General features: G+C 38.3%; 1 protein-coding gene across 3 annotated transcripts in view; it reads right to left on the bottom strand.

Moving 5' to 3' along the window:
* The window catches only part of PIR (pirin), a 99,449-nt gene that overhangs the window by 66,537 nt on the left and 10,181 nt on the right, over positions 1–22,731 (bottom strand). For 2 of the 3 annotated variants that reach the window (XM_063083799.1, XM_063083801.1), the window contains exon 3: positions 15,561–15,653. The exons of the other annotated variant lie outside the window; for it this stretch is intronic. In XM_063083799.1, coding sequence (XP_062939869.1) covers positions 15,561–15,653 — 93 coding nt within the window. The remainder of the gene's footprint in view (positions 1–15,560; positions 15,654–22,731) is intronic. 3 annotated transcript variants of the gene reach the window in all.

Raw genomic sequence — 22,731 nt, forward strand, 5'->3', positions numbered from 1 at the left:
GGTGGTTTCCAGTTATTTAACATAGTCTTGCACATGCTCAGTTGGTCTCTTTTAAAGCATGCTCACTGATTAAATTCCATCACATGCATGGAACACACTTAGAATATTCTCAGTGTTCTCTATCGCTTCCAGTGGAAGGTCATTCAAAGGATAAACTCCCCTCTACTGAGCATGCTCAGTCATGGGTTATATCATTCCTTTTTACTGAGCATGCTCAGCCATTGGAGTGATACAAATCCACCCCTTCTGGTCTCAATTTCCCCATGTTGGTGCTGAAAATAGGTACAATTGGCAACAGTAATTCTCTTATAGCGGAAGGCCCAGAGGAGGGGCCTGAGACCCTGGAATGGCTTGAATCTTATCAGAGTGTCCTGAAACCCAAACCCAGGGAAACTGAGCACCTCCTGTCTCAGTACTATCATGCCGTTGAAGTCTTACACTGTGCATTGCTTCTCGAGCTACCTTTATGGAGTGCCAGTTCTTGAAATCAAATAATCACAGTGCACTTACTACAATGCACATCAGGGCTGGCTGACGTGAGGACTCCCCAGGTTTCATCCTGCAGAGTAATGCCATTGAGTTACACCATGCACAGAGTGGCCTAGGTAGAACCTTTACCCCAGCAGATGACAGGCAGATGGCTACAGAAATTGGAGCCTCTAGGTTTCCAGGCTAAAACCTCTGCCTGGGAACTTGCTATGGTAATGACAACAGTGCAACATTGGCACAGGAATAGAAGGGACCCGTTTTTACAGGAAATTAATATTTGATAATGGCAATTTCAAATCAGTGGGGCAAGGATGCATTTTCCAATAAATGGTATTGAAACAATTGACCGACCATAGGAGAAAAGAAAGTAAGCCCCTGCTATACATAAAAACGTGTTCCGAATGGATGAAGGATTTAAATGTGAATAATACACTTCTAAGATTTAAATATAAGGAGACAAAAAGAATACAAAATGTCTACACAAAACTATTCTTTGCAATATTTATTATAATAGCAAAAAGACAGGGACAATCTAGATAATGGGTAAATAGAAAACACTTAACTAAATTATGGTATAGCCGTAAGAGAGAAGTCTATGCAACTGTTAAAAAGTGATATACATCTCTACTTATTGACACAGAAAAATGAAATATTATTTAATCAAAAAAGCAGGTTACAGAAAAGCAATTCTATTTAAAGGGTTCAAATGCAACAATGCTCTTAAATGAGTTTATTTAAATAAAATCACATCCCACCGTGTTAGCATGCACAGAGGTGCCCAGATGAACACCCCAAAATGTGAACAGCTGTCATCTCCAGATGGTGGAATTGCAGCTATGTTTTAAAAATTTCTTTCCACTTTTCAGGTAGTTTGGATTCTCTGTGATGAGTAATTTTCTTTTTTACAACGGAAATAACTTTTCTGTTTTGGAAAAAAAATAAGATGCTGCCACCAACCAGTAGATAAAAATAAGTAGTATGCTTTATTCTGTATAGCTGTTGGTGAATATTCCCCGCTTAGGTGAACTGGGGCTGGATAGGAAAGCAGTGAGACATAAGGTGAAACACTAAGAATCAGAAGAATAACTGCATATTACTGTGAGGACAATGTAGCTCCGACTTGAACACGTGTTACTAGGTGGAAAAGACCTACAATTTTTATAGACGGCGCTCATGTTTAAATAGGAATAAAACACTTAGGATTTAACACAAAGCTTAAAAATTTAAGAGGCAAATAAAAGGCTTCCAAATTTCAAACAACCGGCCAAACTATAAAGAGCTGGTGTCTAGAATAGCTTTCTATTTCCTGCTACACATGCATTTTTAATTAAAATAATTGCATGAGAAAGGCAATTTTCATTCTGTTTGGGCTGAAGCTCCTCTTTAGGTTCTCAAAACAGTTCCTTTCAAATCATATTCTTTTCCATCCCCGAATATTTTTCAATTATCCAAGCCTAAGGGCTTTCGAGTTGCTGACCTTCTCACAATATGTCAGGCAACTTTAAAAAGTAAATTGTGGTGAGCATGATTCATTTAAAGATGAAAATTAAAGTGGACATCAAGAGGTTTCGAATTTGATTTTAGGGAGCAACTTCCACACTGTTTCTAAGAGACTGAGAGACAGTTATCCCCCCTTTTCCTCTACTTTAGCTGTGTGGACATCCTTCTTTCCCTAGTAATAGGTAAATAGACATTATTTCTCCTGAAATCTGAATTAGAGAAGTCCAGTCAATGAAGCCTTACGGAATACGTAATATCTACCTTTTACAACTCAAAGCAAAAATCGTACTTTTAGCCTTTTGGGGGAAAAATAAAAAATTAAGGAAACCACTGACCTTTTATTTATTATAATTTTTTATCTTATTTATTTATTGTTGCTAAGTGCTGTAAATGCTACACTGAGAACTTACATATAAATTAATGTCTGTAGAGAATTTTTTTTTTTTTTAACTCAAACAGTATTTCTGCGAGTTGACACAATCCAGATGATTTTTTAGGACATTACATAATGGCAAACACCTGGAGAATTGCTGTTGGCGGCTGATGAACTGAGTGTTATGTTTAAACTCAACAGTTGCATGTACCTAATTAAGGAAGAAATCTGTAATCTAAAGCAGGTGTTTTCTTAAATCACTGGATGTCCTTGGTTCTGCTTCCTCCTCTCCTTCTTCTAGTCCTTTTCACAGGTCTTCACTAAATATTGTTGCTTCCTTGTCAGTTCTTATTTCTTTGTGTGTTTGTGTTTTGGGGGAGAAGAACATAAACCCACAAGAGTGATGAAAGTGTCACTTGCCAAGCGAAATTTAGAAAAGGTGCACCTCAAGGAGTTATAAATTAATTCTGAAGAATTGTAACACCAGATCTAATATAGTTGGTATCTTTCTGGCTGGCATTTAGAAGGAAGAATGTGAGTACCTCATTCAGTGCTATAGGTGCAAGACATTCTTTAAAGTAACAAGTTTATATTACAAAGAAAACTGTCTTTTCCTTTAATTTTCATTTGCCCTAAAATGGTGGCTTTTTTCCCCCTATTGGGAGGAAAACGAGAAAAACAAAACAAAAACACAAGTGAGGTCATGACTAATGAGAGATGCATATTGCATAATAGAAACTGCCAACTGGTCTTCAGGGGTAGAAGCGTGACATTTGAATTCATACAATTAAGGACACAAGTTATTTTACAAAAATATTTTAATGACTTGAGCAATCCCTCAGAAACCCGGAAAATCACCCCACTAAATTGACTCGTCCAGTCCTGACTCCACATCCGTACCTTCACAAGTACCAAAAGGTGGTTTTTAACAAAAAAAAGAGATAACACAGTTCAGGTATTTGGCTAACAGGCATATCCAAGGACAGTATGTTAAAGCTCTACCAGGTCTGCCTTGACATTTCCCGCCACCACCCTGCGAAGGCGCCAGGACTTGGGGGACTCCCGCCAGAGTGCCCCCTGCTGGCGTGGCCCTGCCGCCGGGAACGATTCAGGCTTCGGGGCCCTGGTTGGAATCTCGGGTCTGCCACTTCCCAGGTGTGAGATGCCGGGTGAAGTCCTTTAACTTCTCGGTGGCTCAGTTTCTCCGTGTGCAAAATGGACCTAGGAGGTGAGCTCAGCAAGGGTGGCGAGGACTAACTGAGGTTCCGCGTGCAAAGCGCCTGGCACATGGCACGTGGGCAGTGAGTTCCAGAGTTAGCAGCCACCACACCTCTGCGGGCAGACATCCCGCTCTTGAGTTCTCCCTCGGGTCCTCACTCGTACTTCCTGCAATATGTTTCCCCCGATGTTCTCAGGGTTTGCTTCCTCACTTCATTCAGGCCTCTGTTCAAATGTCACTGCCTAAGAGACGCTGCTTCCAACCAGCTCATCTCATCTAATTTATCGATCAATTCTTCATCTCCTACCCTGATTTGTTTCTTCTTCCTAGCTTGTTCATTATAGGACACTATATTACATAGTTATTTGGTTATTCATTTATTGTCTGTCTTTGCTAAGAGAATGTAACCTCCCTAAGGTGGGGACTTTTTTTTTTTTTTTTTTTTTTATCTCATCTACAACAGTACCTAGCATACAGCTGGAACTGAAGATTTTCTGAATGAATAAATGGTATCTTGTACCTGCAGAGCATTTCAGCATTTACAAAGCATCTGATCCTATATACTATGGATGAGAACACTGTGGCTCAGTGGGATAAAGGATACACAATTAACAATAGCAGAGCAAGGATCTAGATCAACATTTTCTGTCTCTGAGAATAAAACTATTTTTACCCTCCATGCTGCCTGGCAAATGCTGGTGCCATATTGGTGGCAATGCCAGTGCTGGGAGCACAGTGCTTGCCTCTGAGGAGGATCTGGCTGGAGTTGCGACAGCAGCCAGGACTGCAGGGGTTTCGCACAGGTAACAAGAGGACTTGGGCGACTTCGATGGCTTCAGGCAAACTGGCTATCTCAGGCAAAGAAAGGGTCCTAGCACTATTGTACCGGAAGCTGAAAACAGGCCTCCTTGGTGAAGGAAAGAGGTTGATGGAGGGGCCAGAGCCACAGGATCCTGAGATGAGGCGATCATGGGATCCATCTTTGATGTAAACATTGAAGAGTTCTACCCAACGTCTAACTACAAAGAAAAGAACGACTGACTTATTTTCCTCTCATATATTTATGTTGCTTGCATTTTCAAAAGTTTCTCCAACCTACTCATTTTTCTTTCACTGTGATTAAAATTTCTGACATGCACATCAAGATTCTTTAACAATCCTGTCTTCGAACCTATCTACTACTCAGGCAAGCTGAATTGCAGACTCCCTCAGAACCTTCCAGCTGCTTGTAGAACCCCAGGGCCAGGAATACCCCTTCCTCTTCAAATCTGGATCAGGATTCAACCTTCCAGGGAATCTGTTCACAAACTACGCCCCACCCCCGCCGGCTTCCCATGTAATCAGCAGCCTGGCTTCTTAATGGGCACCACCTCCATCCTGTAAAACATGGTCAAGGTGTTCACTTCCACTGTTTATGTGTCACGTTATATTGAAGGAGCCTCAAGGGAATGTTTTACCAACTTCTATTATTACCCATGTTTCCCACATACAAAGTGTTCTGTCTGCATCCAGTGGGGAAAGCAGGTAGTGAGAACTATTGTTGCTTAAGAGAGCCCTCTGCTGACCCAAATGATGTGTGCTCACTGTTTTTCTACAATTGGACCTCACCAAACCAGCTGTCTTGCTGATAGATCCACTGATAAATTAATATGTCTTCTAGCACGTGCTTGGTGTCCCTGCTTAAAGACGAGTGTCAATGTTGCAGGTTTCCATCTAGCCATCAGAGGACCAGCCATGTCGGGGTATAGAGGGACATCATTCTGCTTAGCTCGGTCTCCAGTTAAAAGCTGTCAAGGCAGACACCTGAGAATGAAGTGCCTGAATGTGTTTGCTCGCACACATGGTCCTGGGCAGGTCTGGGGCTCACAGGGCTCTTCCAGAGGGAGAGGCTGGAGGGGTTTGTGTCAATTTGCCTTTTGCTTTAATATTTTGTCAAAATCTCATAATAATATTTAATTTAATTAAGCAGCTGACGACCCAGCTATCCCACTGTTGGGTATATACCCAGAGGAATGGAAATCATCAAGTCGAAGGTATACCTGTTTCCCAATGTTTATCGCAGCACTCTTTACAATAGCCAAGAGTTGGAACCAGCCCAAATGTCCATCATCAGATGAGTGGATACGGAAAATGTGGTACATCTACACAATGGAATACTACTCAGCTATAAAAACGAATGAAATACTGCCATTTGCAACAACATGGATGGACCTCGAGAGAATTATATTAAGTGAAACGAGTCAGGCACAGAAAGAGAAATACCACATGTTCTCACTTATTGGTGGGAGCTAAAAATTAATATATAAATTCACACACACACACACACAAACCGGGGGCGGGGGGGAGAAGAAATAACAACCACAATTATTTGAAGTTGATACGACAAGCAAACAGAAAGGACATTGTTGGGGGGGAGGGGGGGAGGGAGGAGGGAGGGAGGTTTTGGTGATGGGGAGCAATAATCAGCCACAATGTATATCGACAAAATAAAATTTAAAAAAAAAAAAAAAAAGAATAAAGGTAATAAAAATGTCAAAAAAAAAAATTAAGCAGCTAACACTTTTTATATGGGTGCGTTATTATTATGATTCCCAGATTCAATTCACTGTACAGATTTAATTCCTCAGACTTTTAGTGATTGTGTTCATTGCTCTTGTTAATGAGCCGCACTTCCTAAGATTTTGGACTTCAAGGAGCAATAAAACAAGGACGTCTGTGAGAGGGATGTCAATTTTTTGTCTTCATTTTGTCTTTTTTAAATAAACTTTTAGTTTTGTTATAATTTCAGATTTCTAGAAAAGTTGTAAAGGTAGTAGAGACTTCATGTATACTCTTCACCAGCTTCTCCTCCTGTTAACATATTACATAACCTGTGTACATGTGTCAACACTAAGAAACCAACGTTGCTACATTACTATTAGCTAAAGTATGTGACTTATGTGAGTTTCATGAGTTTTTTTCGTTCATGTTCTTTTGCTGCTCCAAGATTCATGTCATCATGTCTCCATAGTTTCTTCCATCTGTGACAGTTTCTCACTCTTTCTCTGCTTTTCATGAGCCTGATCATTTTGAAGAGCACGGGTGAGCTATTTTATAGAATGCCCTTCAAATGGGGGTTGGGGGTGACAACTTTTAACTTTAGATTGTGGAAGTGAAAAAATAATCTATTATGATCATCATTTCATAAGAGAAATGCCATTTTTACAACCAAAGAAGGAAGAATAGCAATACCTAAATAAAAAACCATCTTTTTTGTTATAAAGTTTTTTGTTTGTGTGTTTTTTTGTCTGGTTTTGTTTTGGTTTAGGTGGCTGGCCAGTACAGGGATCAAACCCTGGACCTTGGTGTTGTCAGTACCATGCTGTATCCAACTGAGCTGACCAGCCAGCGCCCCAAAAACAATCTTGAAAAAAAATTATCTCTAGGAAAGACCCACTATTTTCTTAATCATCCCTCTCTCTCCCTTTCTTTCATTTTGGCCCACACAGGAAAAAATGTCATCCCAAACTCACTAACAGGAAGTTAGGAATCACCCAGAAGGAACACAGTGATTGCTCCTCCCCTACCTTCAGAGAGCTACCATTCTACTGGGGATAAACTACTAACATACATACACAAGAGAAGTGAAACTAAAGAGAAGTATGGGCAACCCCAGCGGAAACAAACAAGAAAGATTGATTCTAATTAAGAAGAACCCAGAGGAATGGAGGTAGTAATTCATTCTTGGACGAGGTATCCTCTCAGATGGGCCTTAAAAGATTGAAATATTTGGGAAAAGCTGGGGTGGGGTGGGGTGGGGTGAGGCAAAGGGTATCTAGAAGGAGGGAAAGAATTTTTAGGTGGTAATAAAAAGTTATAAACAATTAAAGCACGAATTTGTTAATCATCGTGTTGTTACTAGATCATAAACGGTCTCCTTGTGGCTGTAAGAAGTGAAATGAGTGTCCTGAAACAGCCAGCTACATCCAACCTAATCCATTTCCTCATTATAGTGGGAGTTCAGAGAAGAAGTGAGAGCATTACCTTGTGCGCTTACAGGTAGGAAAATTCAGATTCCTGAACCATGAAAGAATCAGATCCCACAGTGAGTAGCAGAACTGTGAACTGAACAGTTCTCTGATCTATGTCACTTGTGCAGTCTCATCTCTAACAGTATTAAAAATCCTTTAATCATCTGCATGAGTCAATGTATTGAGAAAATATCAGCTGTATAGAAAGGGAACTTTGTTCCAGAAGAAGTGGTAGCATGGAAGAGTGGACAAGTGTGGGCCTAGGATCAGATGGGTCCACCAAATCGTGCTCTGCATGGGCTGTGTGGACTTGGCAGGTCACCACTTCTCTGAACCTTAGTTTCCTCATCTGTAAAATGGGGGGATAACAATTCTTACTTTTCAAGATTGTTGTGAGGCTTAGAGGTGATGTATAAACACACAAAGATTCTCTAAAATAGTAGTTAACATTATTGCATGGCAAATGTTCTTTGGGTTTAATCCTGTGTGGTCAGCCCTTTCATTTTGAAGGAGACTTTTGATTAGATAACTCTGATGCAGCTTTGCTAAAAGTGTTGAAGACTGGCATGAAGTTTTTTGTCATGTAATGATCTATGTTATTTTATTTGGAGCTTATTTTTAGTCTCACTTAAGAAATAGTATCTTATACTTGGTGACATAAAATACTGCTTTGATGACTGGTTTATTACATCCCCTCTGCCCCAATTTTTCTACTTAAGAACTCTAGGTATGTAGTCTCTTAGATATGAATAGTTTCTGTTTGTAATCATAATGTGCTGTAGGTGGGGTAAATGAGGAAAGTTTTTGGAAATTTATTTGTGCTACTTTTGAAGAATATTTCAGTTAAACTGCCACTTTCCCTCAAGTGACCTAGGCTTGTTGACATATACCAGAGTTTAATCCTTTGCTGTGGCAACTGTCCCGCACACTGTAGCATGTTTAGCAGCATCGCTGGCCTCTACCCACTAGGTGGCAGTAGCACACCCCACTTCCCCCTCCTTGTGACAGCAGGCAATCACTACAGAAATTGCCAAATGACCTGGGCGGGCAAAATCACCTCCAGTTCAGAACCACTGACAAAGTACTGTACAAAAAGCTTTTAGGCTAAAGATGGCTCTCATTTCACACAATCATGTCAACTTGGGAGTTTCAGCATGTAAAACATTGGCCACTCATTCATAACTAGAGACCAAGCTTGGCTTTGAAGGCCTTCCCTATAATGTCCCCACCTTCGGCTTAGGTCCCTTTACACACACACATAAACACACACACACACACACCCTTACACATCCAATGTTAAAGCCTGACTAGACTACTCACTGCTTCCACTATATCTACATACCATGCCCCCACCTTCACTTCCCCTGTCCAGAGAGTCAAATCTCATTTTCTACTTAAGGCCTTACTAAATGACCAAATTTTCCCCCAAATCCTCCCAGGCCCTTCTGTTAGAAGTGATAGTTTTTCTCTCAGAACATGACACTTCTTCAACTGGCCCTCTCTGTTCCTCCCTAATCATTTTCTAACTTTCATGCAAACTGTGCACCCTATTTTAATTTCCTTTTGGCCAGGGAACATGTTGAGGAGATTATGCTTTCAGGTTGAGGCACTCTTTTAAATTTTGTGGAACCCTCTAACGGTGCACAAATATCTCCTAAAGGAAGCTGCCCTCAGTCATCCTCCCATTACAATATATTGGCATATATTATTAGCTTATCAGATTGACTGAAATAGAACACAAACCAAGTCCATTTTATCTGGAGAGGGCAGATCCAAGTAGGAGGTCTCAGCAAAGATAGACCTGAAGGAAATCAATGTTAGGTGAAATAAGCCAGACACAGAAAGACAAATACTGCACGATCTCATTCAACTCATTTGGAATCTAAAAAAGAAGAAAAAGCTGGCATCATAGAAGATCATAGAAGCAGAAAGTAGAACAGTGGTTACCACAGTCTGGGGAGAGGAGTTGGGTGGAGAGGATGGTGAGAAGTTGGTCAATGGATACAAAATTACAATTAGATAGGAGGAATAAGTTCTGGTGTTCTATTGCGCTGTAGGGTAACTATGGTGAACAGTAAGGTATTGTACATTACAAAAAATCTAGAAGAGAGGCTTTTGAATGTTCTTGCCCCAAAGAAATGATAAATGCATTAGGTGATCCTGGACACCCGAAATACCCTTATTTGATCGTTTTACAACATATGTATGTATACACACATATCGAAACATCAAATTGTACCTGATAAATACGTACAATTACAATGTGTCAATCAAAAAATTGATTAAATAAAACAATTGTTTACGATATTTGTACTTATAAATAATGCTGCATAATATTCCATCTTCCACATATATAATAATTTCCTTGTATATAATTTCAAGGTATATAATCATCCCTCTATTATTTTGAATACTTTCTTCCTTTTTTATGTTTTAAAATTGTACTGGAGTAAATATTTGTATAATAAGCCTTTGTTTTTACTTTATTTTTCAGGAAACTATTAGATTCATAGAAGTAGGATTATTGGGTTAAAGGGGAATAACTTTTTTCTCTGGAATTATATGGGGGTCTTATTGCCATTATGAACGGGGTGTTTTCCCCCATTACATCTGATTAGTGCTTTTATGCAGGAAAGTGGTTGATTTTTACATAATTATTTTCTCTCCAGCCATTCATAAAGAGGTTTTGCTTAGCATTCTTAGTATGGTAGTGCCAAGGGGTGTCTTGAGGGCAAGGGTGGCTTGAGCTTCCTTCCTATAATCTGTTAGCTTCACCCCCATATCACACCAAATCAACACATACGCTCAAATCCACGTGCTTCAGTGTAAGCACAACTTCAAGACAAGTCCTGTGCCCTCCTGCCTTCCCCAGTCATATCACCAGCCAAAGCCAGATTCGGCCACTGTGGGTTTTCATTTGTTACCATACTACCTACAAATAAATAATTTCCTCCTCCTTTCCAATAGCTCTAACTCTTATTTATGAATAGCCTCAAAGCTTCCGGAATCATATCAAACTGTGATGGTGCTGGTAGACAGTGTTTTTTTTTCTCATATTAATAGGAATATGGCTAATATCTCTGTATTAAATATGACATAAGATGCTCATTGAATAATAGTCTTTATGATATTGAAAAAGTATCCGTTCCTAGTCTTCCTAGAGCATTTTCTTTCTTTCCAAAATGGATGTTGAATTTAGCCACCCTTTTTGGCAGCCTTGATTCGGTCTTGATAGTATGTTTTGCTTTTGAAAGTGGTTCACAGTAAGCTAGAATAAAACAGTCTGTGTCGGAAATGGGAGGTCTGAATCCGGTCTTAAGTTTTAGGTGTGAATCACCAGTACCTTTCCCTTCCTGTGCAGGATATTGCTCAGGCACTGCAGGCAAAGGCTGCCCCTACCAACTAGTAGATGTCAGTGTGGCTTTTCTCACGGGCACGCCCTTGGAAACAGGGAGGTTTTGTTCTCCTGAACGAAATCAAAGAACCTGCTGAGGCTTGTAGTGAAAAGCTTTAAAAAACACTTCCCAGCCTAACTAAAAACATAATGGACAAGACCATTCTAAAATGTCCCTGTAAAACAGGCCTGAAGGTTTACTTCTAACAATTCTTAAAATTAATTAAGCGGGGGTAGCCAACCATCCCGGTCTGCCCAGGACTGAAGGGTTCCCGGAAACATGAGACTTTCAGTGCTAAAACCTGGAAACTCCTGAGGTGATTTTGAAAGGCACAAAATACATTTCTGCTCAGGGTAGGTGAAGGGTTTATCTATCAATGGTGTGTGAACTCTAAGTACCTCTTTTTTGAGCTAAACTAAACTTTGGCAGGGCTTGCTCATTTTTCAGCTCGTTCTTTGTTTCTGATCGTTTATAGTCACCCTAAACAAATCATGCTATCAGGCCTGACCAGAAATAGGGTAACTGCAAAATTATTCCACCCTTTACCACTCAGCCCTTTTGAAAATAATCCTTCCCAGAGTCCAAGCTCCTGGCAGGAAATACTGAATGCATTTCTCCCTTTGTCTTGTGACCACCGGCTGTGCCTCCTACTCCAGGGTGTGCCTTCTTTCTCAATTTTGAGGCAAGTTTTTAACGGAAAATATATAGCCATCCAAACCTAGGAGTTAGGTTTAAGAAAATAATTAGCCATTAACTCAGTAAAATCAGGTTCTTGCTCTTATTTATGTCATAGAATCATAGTATTTCTGATTTGGAAGGTCATCTAGACCAGCATTATTCAAATTTTAATGTATATGAATCATTCGATGTTGCTGAAATGCAGATTCTGATTCAGTAGCTCTGAGGTGGAACCTGAGATTTCAAGTGATATCACTGTTGGTTCATAGATCACACTTGAGGGAACGAGAATTTTATAGAATAATAGTCTCCACATTTCCTTGATCACATATTAATATTAGTTTTAAAAAATGTGAGCATGCACTCAAAATATGTACATCAGTTATATTTTATATTCATGGGTCAGTAGAGCATAATTTCACTTTCACTTAAGAAAATAAACATGAGCTCCAGCACAGCACTGACTACTTTGAGGACCATTGATCCTGATAACACACCCATTATGCAAACATTCAGTGCATGCTTGTATTTACTCCAGGCATAAGAAAATCCCTTGGTTCAGGGAACCTAGTCTATCTTTGCATAACTAATTGTTAGAAAGTTCTTCCTTCTATTGGTTTGAATCTATGCTTTGTATCCAAAAGCTTACCTCTGCAGTCTTGCAAAACAAGCCTAATCCCTCTTAACAGTATTGCAACTTCTACTCCTGAAAAGGGTCTGATTTCTTTAATATATAAAGAGCTTCTATAAAACAATAATACCAACAACCCAAAAGAAAAAAAGTAAGCCAAGGATACAAATATGTACAATGGACAAATGCTTTAAAATGAAAAGAAAATCAACCTCTCTCTGATAAGGGAAATGTAAATTAAAACTACGATGAGGCATTATTTTTCATTTCTCAAAATGACAAAGAAAAATGAAGTAAATGCATCGTGTTGGTGATATTGAGGAAAAACAGCTAACTTCATACATCACTGTGGTAATGTCGACTGATACAACCATCATAGCAGATGCTTAAAAAAGCCATTAAAAATTAGTTTTTTGAAAAATATTGGGAAAATGCTAACTATAATATTAACTAAAAAAAAAGACACAAAATATATATAACATGATATCAGAAATAAAGTACTTGAAGAAAATACATCAAAACAATAACAATAGTTATTTCTGAATGGTAAGATAACATCACAGGTATTAATAACTTTGCTCTTCATACTAGTCAGCATTTTGAAAATTTACAAGCCTGTGTAATTTAGAAGATGCACCAGGGAGGAGGTGATGAGAAACTACAAGTGGACCTGGTTTTAAATTGCAGACTTTTAAAGTTCACATTATTAAGAGATAGTTGAGTCCCTGGCTTACCTACACTTCCAGGGAAAACTGATATGGTGAATTCTCATTATCTGAGGTAGTCATTTTCTATAAAGTTGTTATGATCACTGAATTAGTGAGTATAAAACCATTACTCCTAGGGGAAATACAGGACTGGGTTCCTACAAGCATCTGGTCACAATGTTATTGTCAACCAACCAATACATGACCTTACTTTATGTGTGTTTCTATTTAAAGACACCTTATTTAATATATCGTTGATTAATTAATATTGAACTCTCGGCCAAGACTTGTACAACTCCTGCTTGAATGAAACTTAGCTAATACATGTATTTTCTCTGTAAGGCACATTACAGCCTTCTTGCACTTAGGGACACTAGATAGCACTGCTGTACTATGCTTAGGAGCCATTTTCAGCAGTGAAATCACCAGCAAAAAGCACAAAAATATGAAAAATGTGGCACTAAATAGACTATGAAAAGTACACTTGTTTGCTAACATTATGAGAGCTGAAACAGGAAAGTAGGGCATTGCCTTGCTGAGCCTGAGTTGGGAATGTGCACCTCAAGCATCTCACACCTTTCACCACTCTGCACATGGCCATGAATTACCACTAAAGCACCCCAAGTACTGATTTGGGAGGTTACAAATCAATCTTACCAAGTAGGGGAATTTGTGAGTACAGAATCCACAAATGTTGAGGATCAACTCTAATTACAGCTACAGTTTTAAAGTAATTTCTTAATCAAAAGAAAAAGAGCCAAACACCAATATCCTATAGATGAACTCCTTCACAGAGCTGTTTAAAGTTGAGTACCTCATAATTTATAAAACAGTCCCTTTAGAAGGCACTTTCCGTAATGGAAATGAAAGCAGTAAGTTCCATCATTTGTTGTGTTTCCTATATCCATTGTCTTCAGCAAGAACCATCTCTTTTTATTGTCCGATTAAACTTAGCTAGTAGTTACTGAGTATCTCCACATGGAGAACATGGAGATGTGTAGGCTGACCTCAACTGAAGAAATTGACAGTCCTCTTGGGTACGTGAGGGGAAGATGACGCGATTTCCAACTCTAACACAAGACAGACAGAATATGATCAAGACCATCATAAAGGAATAAGGTGCGTAAGACTGGTAGAAATATAATGCTCTAGAAGCCAAATGAAGGAGACAGTGCATCCTCTTGGTATTGTCTGGAAAACCTGATGGAGATAGTGATATTTGAAAAGGCCTTGAAGGATTAGTAAAATGGTAACTGGAGCTAAGAGATGGAGAGGACAAAGAAGCAACTTCAGCAAGATTGCAAGGGGAGACGTTACGGAACCAGGGTCCAAATCCAGCACAGGTATAGGGTAAGCTAAAGGAATAGCTTCCATTATTGCAGGAAAGCAAGCCACAGCGTCCCCAATATCTGAGCAGAGAAGAGAACTGAGGAAGAAAGCAGAGGAGTGAGGAAGGGACACGGGCCAACTGGCCTGATCCTGCTTCCAGAAGCTTCTTGGTTCATTCTACCTGTACACTGCAGTGGTTACATATTTCTCCATCCATCTTTCACCCTCTTAACTAGACCGCACATAGAGGCAAGCAGGGATCACACCTCATTCTTCTTTAGCCTCCTTCCCTCTGCCTTCTGCCCACACTCCCCAACATACAACATGCACCCCAACATACCAAAGATCACACTACACCAACACCTGCATATCACCAGCCTTCAGTAAATATTTACTCATTCACTAACTAGCTTTACAAACACACTAAGCCTTTACCAATCCTGGTCTGTTTCCTAAGAAGACAGGCTGTTCTCACGGAGCATATGGCTAAATTTTGTAACTAGGAAGTAACTGTCCCTGAGCTTTCCCAGAATGTGTGAAGAATGGGAATCTTTGAAAGTGCCACAATATTATATTACACACTTTTTTTTGCATATATAACTAAAACTGAAAATTAGTGTTCAGCAGAATCTCTAAATTATACAATTAAACTTGTGAATGTGTATGTAGGGCCTTAAAATCCTAATTTGGGGGCTATGTTATATTTTAGCTCTCTATTCTATATTTCCTTAGAACCTAGTATAAATACTCATAAAGTTATTGGATTGTCTTTGGGGGTTTATAATATTGCATTAAATGAGGTTAAACATTTCTGAATATTGCATAGAAACAAATTTTCTATATAAGATTATTTTAATAATAATAGATTATTTTAATAATAATCTATATAAGATTATTATTTTAATCATATCAAATAGTTTCTTCTATCGCCAATCAATTATTTTAATTATAAAAGTATTTTAAGAGACCAAATCTTGCTCTTTATTAACTTTTCAAAGAAGAATGTCTCCAAAGGCACAAACTCAAAGAATATTAAAAACAATAAATGTTTAAATTTTAGTATATTTCATGTAAAGTAGATATTATAATTCTATGGTAGACAGTCTATAGCCAGAAACTTGTAAATTAATTTTAGCCTATTATTCATTGCTTCTAAAATCATATTTTCTATTAGAAGTGAGAGGAAAGTTTTAAAATACACACTTTTGCAGTCAAATTACTGTACTTACTGTTTCAAAACCTCGATGTGGGTGATCAGGAAATCCACCTGGTCTACCTCCTTTAAATTCATCAAATAGTAAAAACGGATCCAGATTTTTTAACTGAAATAAAAATAAAATTCAGCAGATTACATATGCCTTTTGAGCCATGCCACCAGGAACTACATTCATGAACAGATCTAACAAAACTCATTGAAAACTACATGGCCAATGAGCAACTTTTTGTCATGAAAATTGCTTTCAGGAAGAACTTTTTATACACACATTCACCAATTATGTTCTAGAGCTGACATTTAATGAGAAGTGCAAAGAGTGGACAAACATTTCATGATCATCTAAGACATAAATAGTCAAGTACAAACAACATACAGTCTGTATCCTAAACAGATTTATAATCTCATGTGGGAAGAGACTAGAAAATAAATTATTGCAATGTGATAAGAAATGCTCTGGAGGAAGACAACTTTACACATATGAGAGTGGGGTGGGATCAGGGATGGTTCTACCAGGGAAGGGCACTTGAGCTGGGTCTTGCAGTATATGTTGGAGTTAATCAATAGAAGGGAGAGAAGGAGAAGAAAGGCTATCCCAGGTAGAAGAGCAGAGAAACAGCTCGGAATGTTTGAAGAACTGCAAGGAAACTACTATCTTGGGGTAAAAAATGCACATGGAATTATGAAGAGACATGGGCAGAAGAAAGAAGACAAATCATAAAGGAATTTGGATTTTATTCTGAAGATGATGGGTTTTAATCAGGGGTTGAGATGATCAGATTTCCAAAGATCACTCTGTGGAAAATAGTTTGGGAAAGGAAGACGGGAGACAAAGAGTATTTAGAAGGCCATTTCAAAAGTCCAAGCAAGGGTGAAGGCCAGAACTAAGACAATGGCAGTAGTGATGGACAGTGGTTGAGTGACTGGGTAGATATTTATGACGCAAAAAGGAACAGCATTAGATGACTCCCAAATTTCTAGCTATGGTGCCTGGGAAGATGGTAGGGCCGTTGGGCAGCTCAAGAAATATAACAGACGAAACAGCCTTGAAATAGCCATGGTGACTTCGTTTTAGGTCATGATGAGTTTGAGATATCTGTATAAACGTTATTTGTATGAATAGAACTATTACTACTCAGTATACATTATATTGTGCAAAGACTAGAACGCAACTGAAGATAAATCTCAAGCTCAAATGAGAAGCAGAAACAGATCTGGCTGTCATTAGCATATCTTTATAATTGTCTTGGTTATTCTTTGCCATTTGTTAGTCTATATAAATTTTAGAAAATTTATCAAATTCTATGAACAAAAATGTTGGACTTTCAATTGGAATTGCTTTGAATCTATGGATCAATTTGGGGAGAATTGACATTTATATAATGAGTTTGCCTATTCATAAACATGGTCATCTCCATTTATTTAGGTTTTTTAAAATGTCTTTCAATAAGGATTTGTAATTTTCTCCACAAAGGTTCTGCATATTTAAAATTTTTTTCTAGCTAGCTTATATTTTTAGTGGTACTGTAAACAGCATTTTTAAATTATGTTTTGAACAGTTTGCTGCTGGAGATTAGAAATGTGAATAGAAAAGCAATTTTGAACTAAACTCTTATTCATTTTAAAAATTAATCTGTAGCTTCTTTTGGGTTTTCTTTGCAGACGTTCATATCACCCATGTATTTATCAATAAGTTTTTGCTGCATAGTTCACAAAAAATATTTTTTGCCTGCATTAGATTAAAGCTGTGGCAGACTGCAATTTGTCTATGTTTTGCTGGGCTCAGCTGTCTTCTGCATGTCTCCTGTCTCCAGGGTCCAACCTGAAACAGTGGCCACTATCGAGCACATACTGTTCTCACAGCTAAGGGCAGGAGCAAAGGCAAGCCAAGTCAATCATGTACAATCACGTTAACAAGTCCCACTGGCCAAAGCATGTGGCATGGCCAAGCCCAGAGTCAGGAAGGAGGGCACTTAAATCCTCCCTGTACAACTCATGGGTAATGCACCTAAAACTGGATGAGCGTGTACAATCCCCATTACAGGGAGGAATGAATATTTGGAAGTAATATTCCAACCAACAGCCCATTATCAAATGACGGGGTTTTTTTTTTTTTCTATTCTTTAATTTTTAATCCTTATAATTACTATTTTCTTATCTGTTTCTATTTTCTTGTCTTTTTGCAAGTTAGCACCTCTACAACAGTGCTGAGGTGAAATGACGGTGGTAGACAACCTTGTCTTGTCCCTGATTTTACATAGATTAATTCTTAAAGTTTCACAGGTAACCAGGTTATTTAGTGCAATTTTTTTGTAGATTCCCTTCATAAAGTTAAAAAGTTTTCCTTCCATTTCTAGTTTACTTAGCTGTGTTTTTTTTTTTAACATTAAATCAATGTTGAATTCTGTTCAATGCTTTTTCTGCACTATTGAGATACTTATATGCTTTTTTCTCCTTTAATCTCTTATTGTTAATAAGTTACATAAACAGGTTTTCTAACATTACACCAAATTTGCTCTCTTCAGATGATCCAAACTTGGTCATATCTTTTTTATACATTTCTGTATTTGGTTGGTTAATATTTTATGATTCTTGCAAAAATATTTATAAATGTGATGTGATTATCCTTTCACTTGCTGTCATTGTCTGGTCCTGACTGAATGGTAACTTCTATTTCATCAAGTGTTTTGAGGAGTATTCCCTCAGCTTTCATCCTTTGGAGAGTTTATGCAGTACTGGAATTATCTGTACCTTAAATATTTTGTAAAACTTGCCTGAAAAATCATCTGGAGTTGTTGTCTTTGTGATAAACTTTAAAAACACTGATTCAATTACTCAAATGGCTATAAAACTATTCAGATTTTCCATTTCTTCTTTCTTTCTCACTGTTTTTGGATTCTAAGAGTTTCACTAACTTCTTGTCAGCTCAGCTAATTAATTATTTAAGTTATTTATTTATTTCAGGGTATCTACTCCATCATATTACTAGAAATGAAAGCACAAAACCCTCTCTTTGTCTTGGTTTCTGGTTTTGTCTCTCTTCACATTCTATGAAAAAAAACCACATACACATGTGTATACACAAGTAATGTATATATTATATGCACATACATATATATGTTTTCAAGCTACTGCATGTTTTTTAACCTAACCCAGTGTCAGTTTCTTCATATTAAAATGTGGACTGCAACACATATGAAGCTGGACCATCTCAGTCCAGTGTTTCATCCAGCTCAATATCAAAAAGTAATTGAAAATAAATTCAAATATTTATTGAATCTTTTCAAAAATGCTAAAAAGGGCTTCAATTTAAAAATATGTTTAAAATTTCCCTTCCCCTCTCCATATATGTTTCCCATAATTTCACATTCTCTCACTCTAACTGTTCAAATCACCTCAAACCATCTGGAGACAGCTCTTTCCTTTTATTCTCCTTTCCTCTCATCTTCTGGATTTACTCTTTTCTCTCCCACCAGTAACTCTCTGCCCTTTCCAGTGGAAATCAGCCAAGCAGGTCTTACATCCTTTCAATCTTATCCTGTCAGTCACTACTCCATTTCAGCTCATTGAAAGCCCAGGAATGGAACTGGGGTTGGTAGGAGAGGTTGAGAGTTCTCATATCTTGTACATTTTTTTTCTTTCACAAGATACTAAATAACTTGAAAGATTATAATGATTAGAAACTGTGAAGGTAGAGCACCGGGTCCAGTGTCTGAAGCACTGTAGGTTCTATATAAAGGGGTGATATCTGTTACATGACACCAGTCCCATAAATCTCTGAGCCACCCAAAGACTTTATGAATAAGACCTCAAAAAGCACAGGCAACAAAAGAAAAAAATAAACAAATGGGATTATACCAAACTAAAAACTTCTGTACAGCAAACGAAACAATCAACAGAATGAAAAGACAACCTACAGAATGGGAGAAAATACTTGCAAACTATACATCCAACATGGGATAAATATCCAGAATATACATGAAACTCAAACAACTTAGTAAAAAAAAAAACAAATAACCCAATTTAAAAATGGGCAAAGGAGATGAATAGACATTTTTCAAAGGAAGACATACAAGTGGCCAACAGGTACATGAAAAAAATGCTCAGCATCACTAATCATCAGGGAAATGAAAATCAAAACCACATTGAAGATATCATATCACCCCAGTTAGACTGGCTATTGTCAAAAAGAAAGAGAATAACAAATGCTGGTGAGGATGTGCAGAAAAGGGAATCCTCCTAAACTGCTGGTGAGAATGTAAATAGGGCAGCCATTATGGAAAACAGTATGGAGCTTCCTCAAACAACTACAGATAGATCTGCCATATGATCCATCAATCCTACTTCTGGGTATATACCGAAAGGAATGGAAATCATCATGTCGAAGGGTTACCTCCACTCCCATGTTTATTGCAGCTCTATTTACAATAGCCAAAAGTTTGAACCAGCCTAACTGTCCATGGACCATGTCTATGCACAATGGAATACTACGCTGCCATAAGAACAATGAGATTTTGCCATTTGCAGCAGCATGTATTGGAGTGAGCAGGACTGAAGCTATGTTGGAACCTAAAACCACATGGGCTGTAGGAAGATTTTTAAAAATACAGTTTTGGGGTTTTTTTCTTAGCACGCATTTCTCTTTTTCCCCATGGCTATTTGATATTTTGAACCTTGGTTACGGGGCAGGATGACATTCACACTGATGTGAAGTTGTTTTCCAGTCAGCCAGACGTCCTATGAGATACGTACTATGCAGACCCCAAGAAACCAAGGAAGACATCAATAGAGCTGTGCTGATTCCACCCTGAAGCAAAATCAAAATCCTGCAGGACCCTAAGATAACATGAGGGATGAGAACAGAAGCCAGATGGAGCCTTGACAAGAATTTACACCAGGCCCCTTACACTTAGTGTCCACAGATCGCATCCTCCCCTCCTGCTTTCCATTCCCTCAACCTCCTCTTTAAAAATCCCTCAGAAAATATGAGTCTCTCCACAGTGGTGTGTTGGACTTGCAGAGGGAGAGAGCACACCTAGGGATACAAAGTGGAGTGGGGGAAAAGGGGATGGGGAGGGAGGTTGGGGACAATTGGGTGGAGGACACAGGGTATAATTACAAGTTATGGTAATGGTCATGCTGCCAGTATGGATCTGGCCATCACATCTTGGGCAGGAGTGGTGACAATCAGCTTTGTATCTCATGAATATTCATAACCAATAAAAAAAGAAAAAAGAAAACATGAGTCTTTGAGATGGTTTTAGTCTGGCCATCTCCTTCAGGTTTACTGAGGAGATGGGTTCACCTAACATCTCCCCCAGGTTAGCAGCATTCCCCAATAAAGCTGACATCCTTCTTCATCAACACTTGAGTTTTGAGTTCTTTGTTTTCTTTGCAGGCAACTGGACGTGGGTTTGGTAACACATGGATAAGCTTGGATAAAATTATTTTAAGTGAAATAAGCCAGGCACAGAAAGAGAAATACCACATGGTCTCACTCATAAGTGGGAGCTAAAATAAATAAACAAACAAACAATAATAATAAGTTGAACTTGCAGAAGGAGGCAGAAAAATTGTGGTTGCTAGTGATGGGAAAGTGGAAGGGTGAGGGAGATAGCAAGAGGTTGGGTAATGGAAACAAAAAAGCTAGATAGGAAAAATAAGTTCTATGGGTGAGCAGTTGAGCTAGGCATCTATAATTAGCAATAATTTACTGCACATCATCAAATGACTAAAAGAGAGAATGAATGTCATCATCACAAAGAAATGACTAAGTTTTGTAATGGTTCAAATGCTAATTACCCTGATTTGATCATTGCGCATTGTACACATGTATCGAAATATAACACTGTACTCCACAAATATGAAAAACCAATACATTTCAATGAAAAAAAAAATCTCTGAGCCATCATTTCTTCAGGTGCAGAACAAAGGACTTGGAGTTCTAAGATGACTTTTTAATTCTATGTTGGGTGGTTCTATGGTACTAAAATGTGTGTAAAAATGAGATAAAGAAATATTTGTTTCTCAGTATCAAAGAATTTCATATGAAATTGACACTGCTGTCAAATAAACTGTGGAAAGAAGTTTCCCTCTTTTTAGTCCTATTCTTATCACCCTCCATCACCCACAGAGCAATAGTTATTCATTAGTACCAAGAAGTAGGAGTGCTGCTACAGTAAATACCTAAAAATGTGGAAGCGGCCTTGGAAATGCATAATGGATAGAGGCTGCAAGAGTTTTAAGGTGCATGCCAGAAAAACCCTACATTTCAGTGAATGGAGTGTTAAGAGTGATTCTGATGCGCACTCAGGAAGAAAAAGGGAGAGTTGTAGAGACAGCCTCAATCTTCTTAAATACCTAAGGAATCCTGAACAGAATGCGGTAGAAATGTAGATGATAAAGGCCATTCTGGTGAGGTCTCAGACAGAAATGAGGAACATGTTATTGAAAACTGGAGGAAAGGCAATCCTTGTTATAAAGTGGCAAAGAACTTGGCTGAACTGTGCTTGTGTTCTGTGGTTTTGTGGAAGGTGGAACTTGTGAGCAATGAAACTGAATATATAGCTGAAGCTATTTCTAGGCACTGTTGAAGGTGCAACCTGGTTCCTCTTGCCTGCTTTTAGTAAAACACAGTAAGAGATAAATGACTTAAAAAAAGAATTGTTAATCAAAAAGGAAGCAAAAGTTAGAGATTTGGAAAATTTTCAGGCAATCCATATTGTTAAGAATGAGAAAGCATGTTCAGGAGAAAACATCAAGGGTGTGACCAAATGACCATTTGATAGGGAGCTTAGTCAGCCATCTAAATAGAAGCCACCTATTGTACAAGACAATGGAAGATTGGCCCCACACTCAGGCCCAGTATCAGTTCTGTCTTAGTCTGTTCAGGCTGCTGCAGCAAAATATCATAAATAGAGTGGCTTATAAACAATAGACGTTTCTTTCTTGCAGTTCTGGAGGCTGGAAAGTCCATCATTGAGACACCAGCAGATTCAGTGCCTGATGAGGGCCCAATATCCAGTTCAGTTGTGGCATCTTCTAGCTGTGTCATCACATGGTGGAAGGGGCCGTCTAGTTCTCTGGGGTCTCTCTTTTTTTTTTATAAAAAAGTCTCAAGTTTGTTTCAATATCTAGTTTTATTTTTAAATTAGAGTTGGACAATTTTTTGGTAACTGAAAATTCAT

This window comes from Cynocephalus volans, chromosome X, assembly GCF_027409185.1.
Source record: "Cynocephalus volans isolate mCynVol1 chromosome X, mCynVol1.pri, whole genome shotgun sequence".
Lineage (NCBI taxonomy): Eukaryota > Metazoa > Chordata > Mammalia > Dermoptera > Cynocephalidae > Cynocephalus > Cynocephalus volans.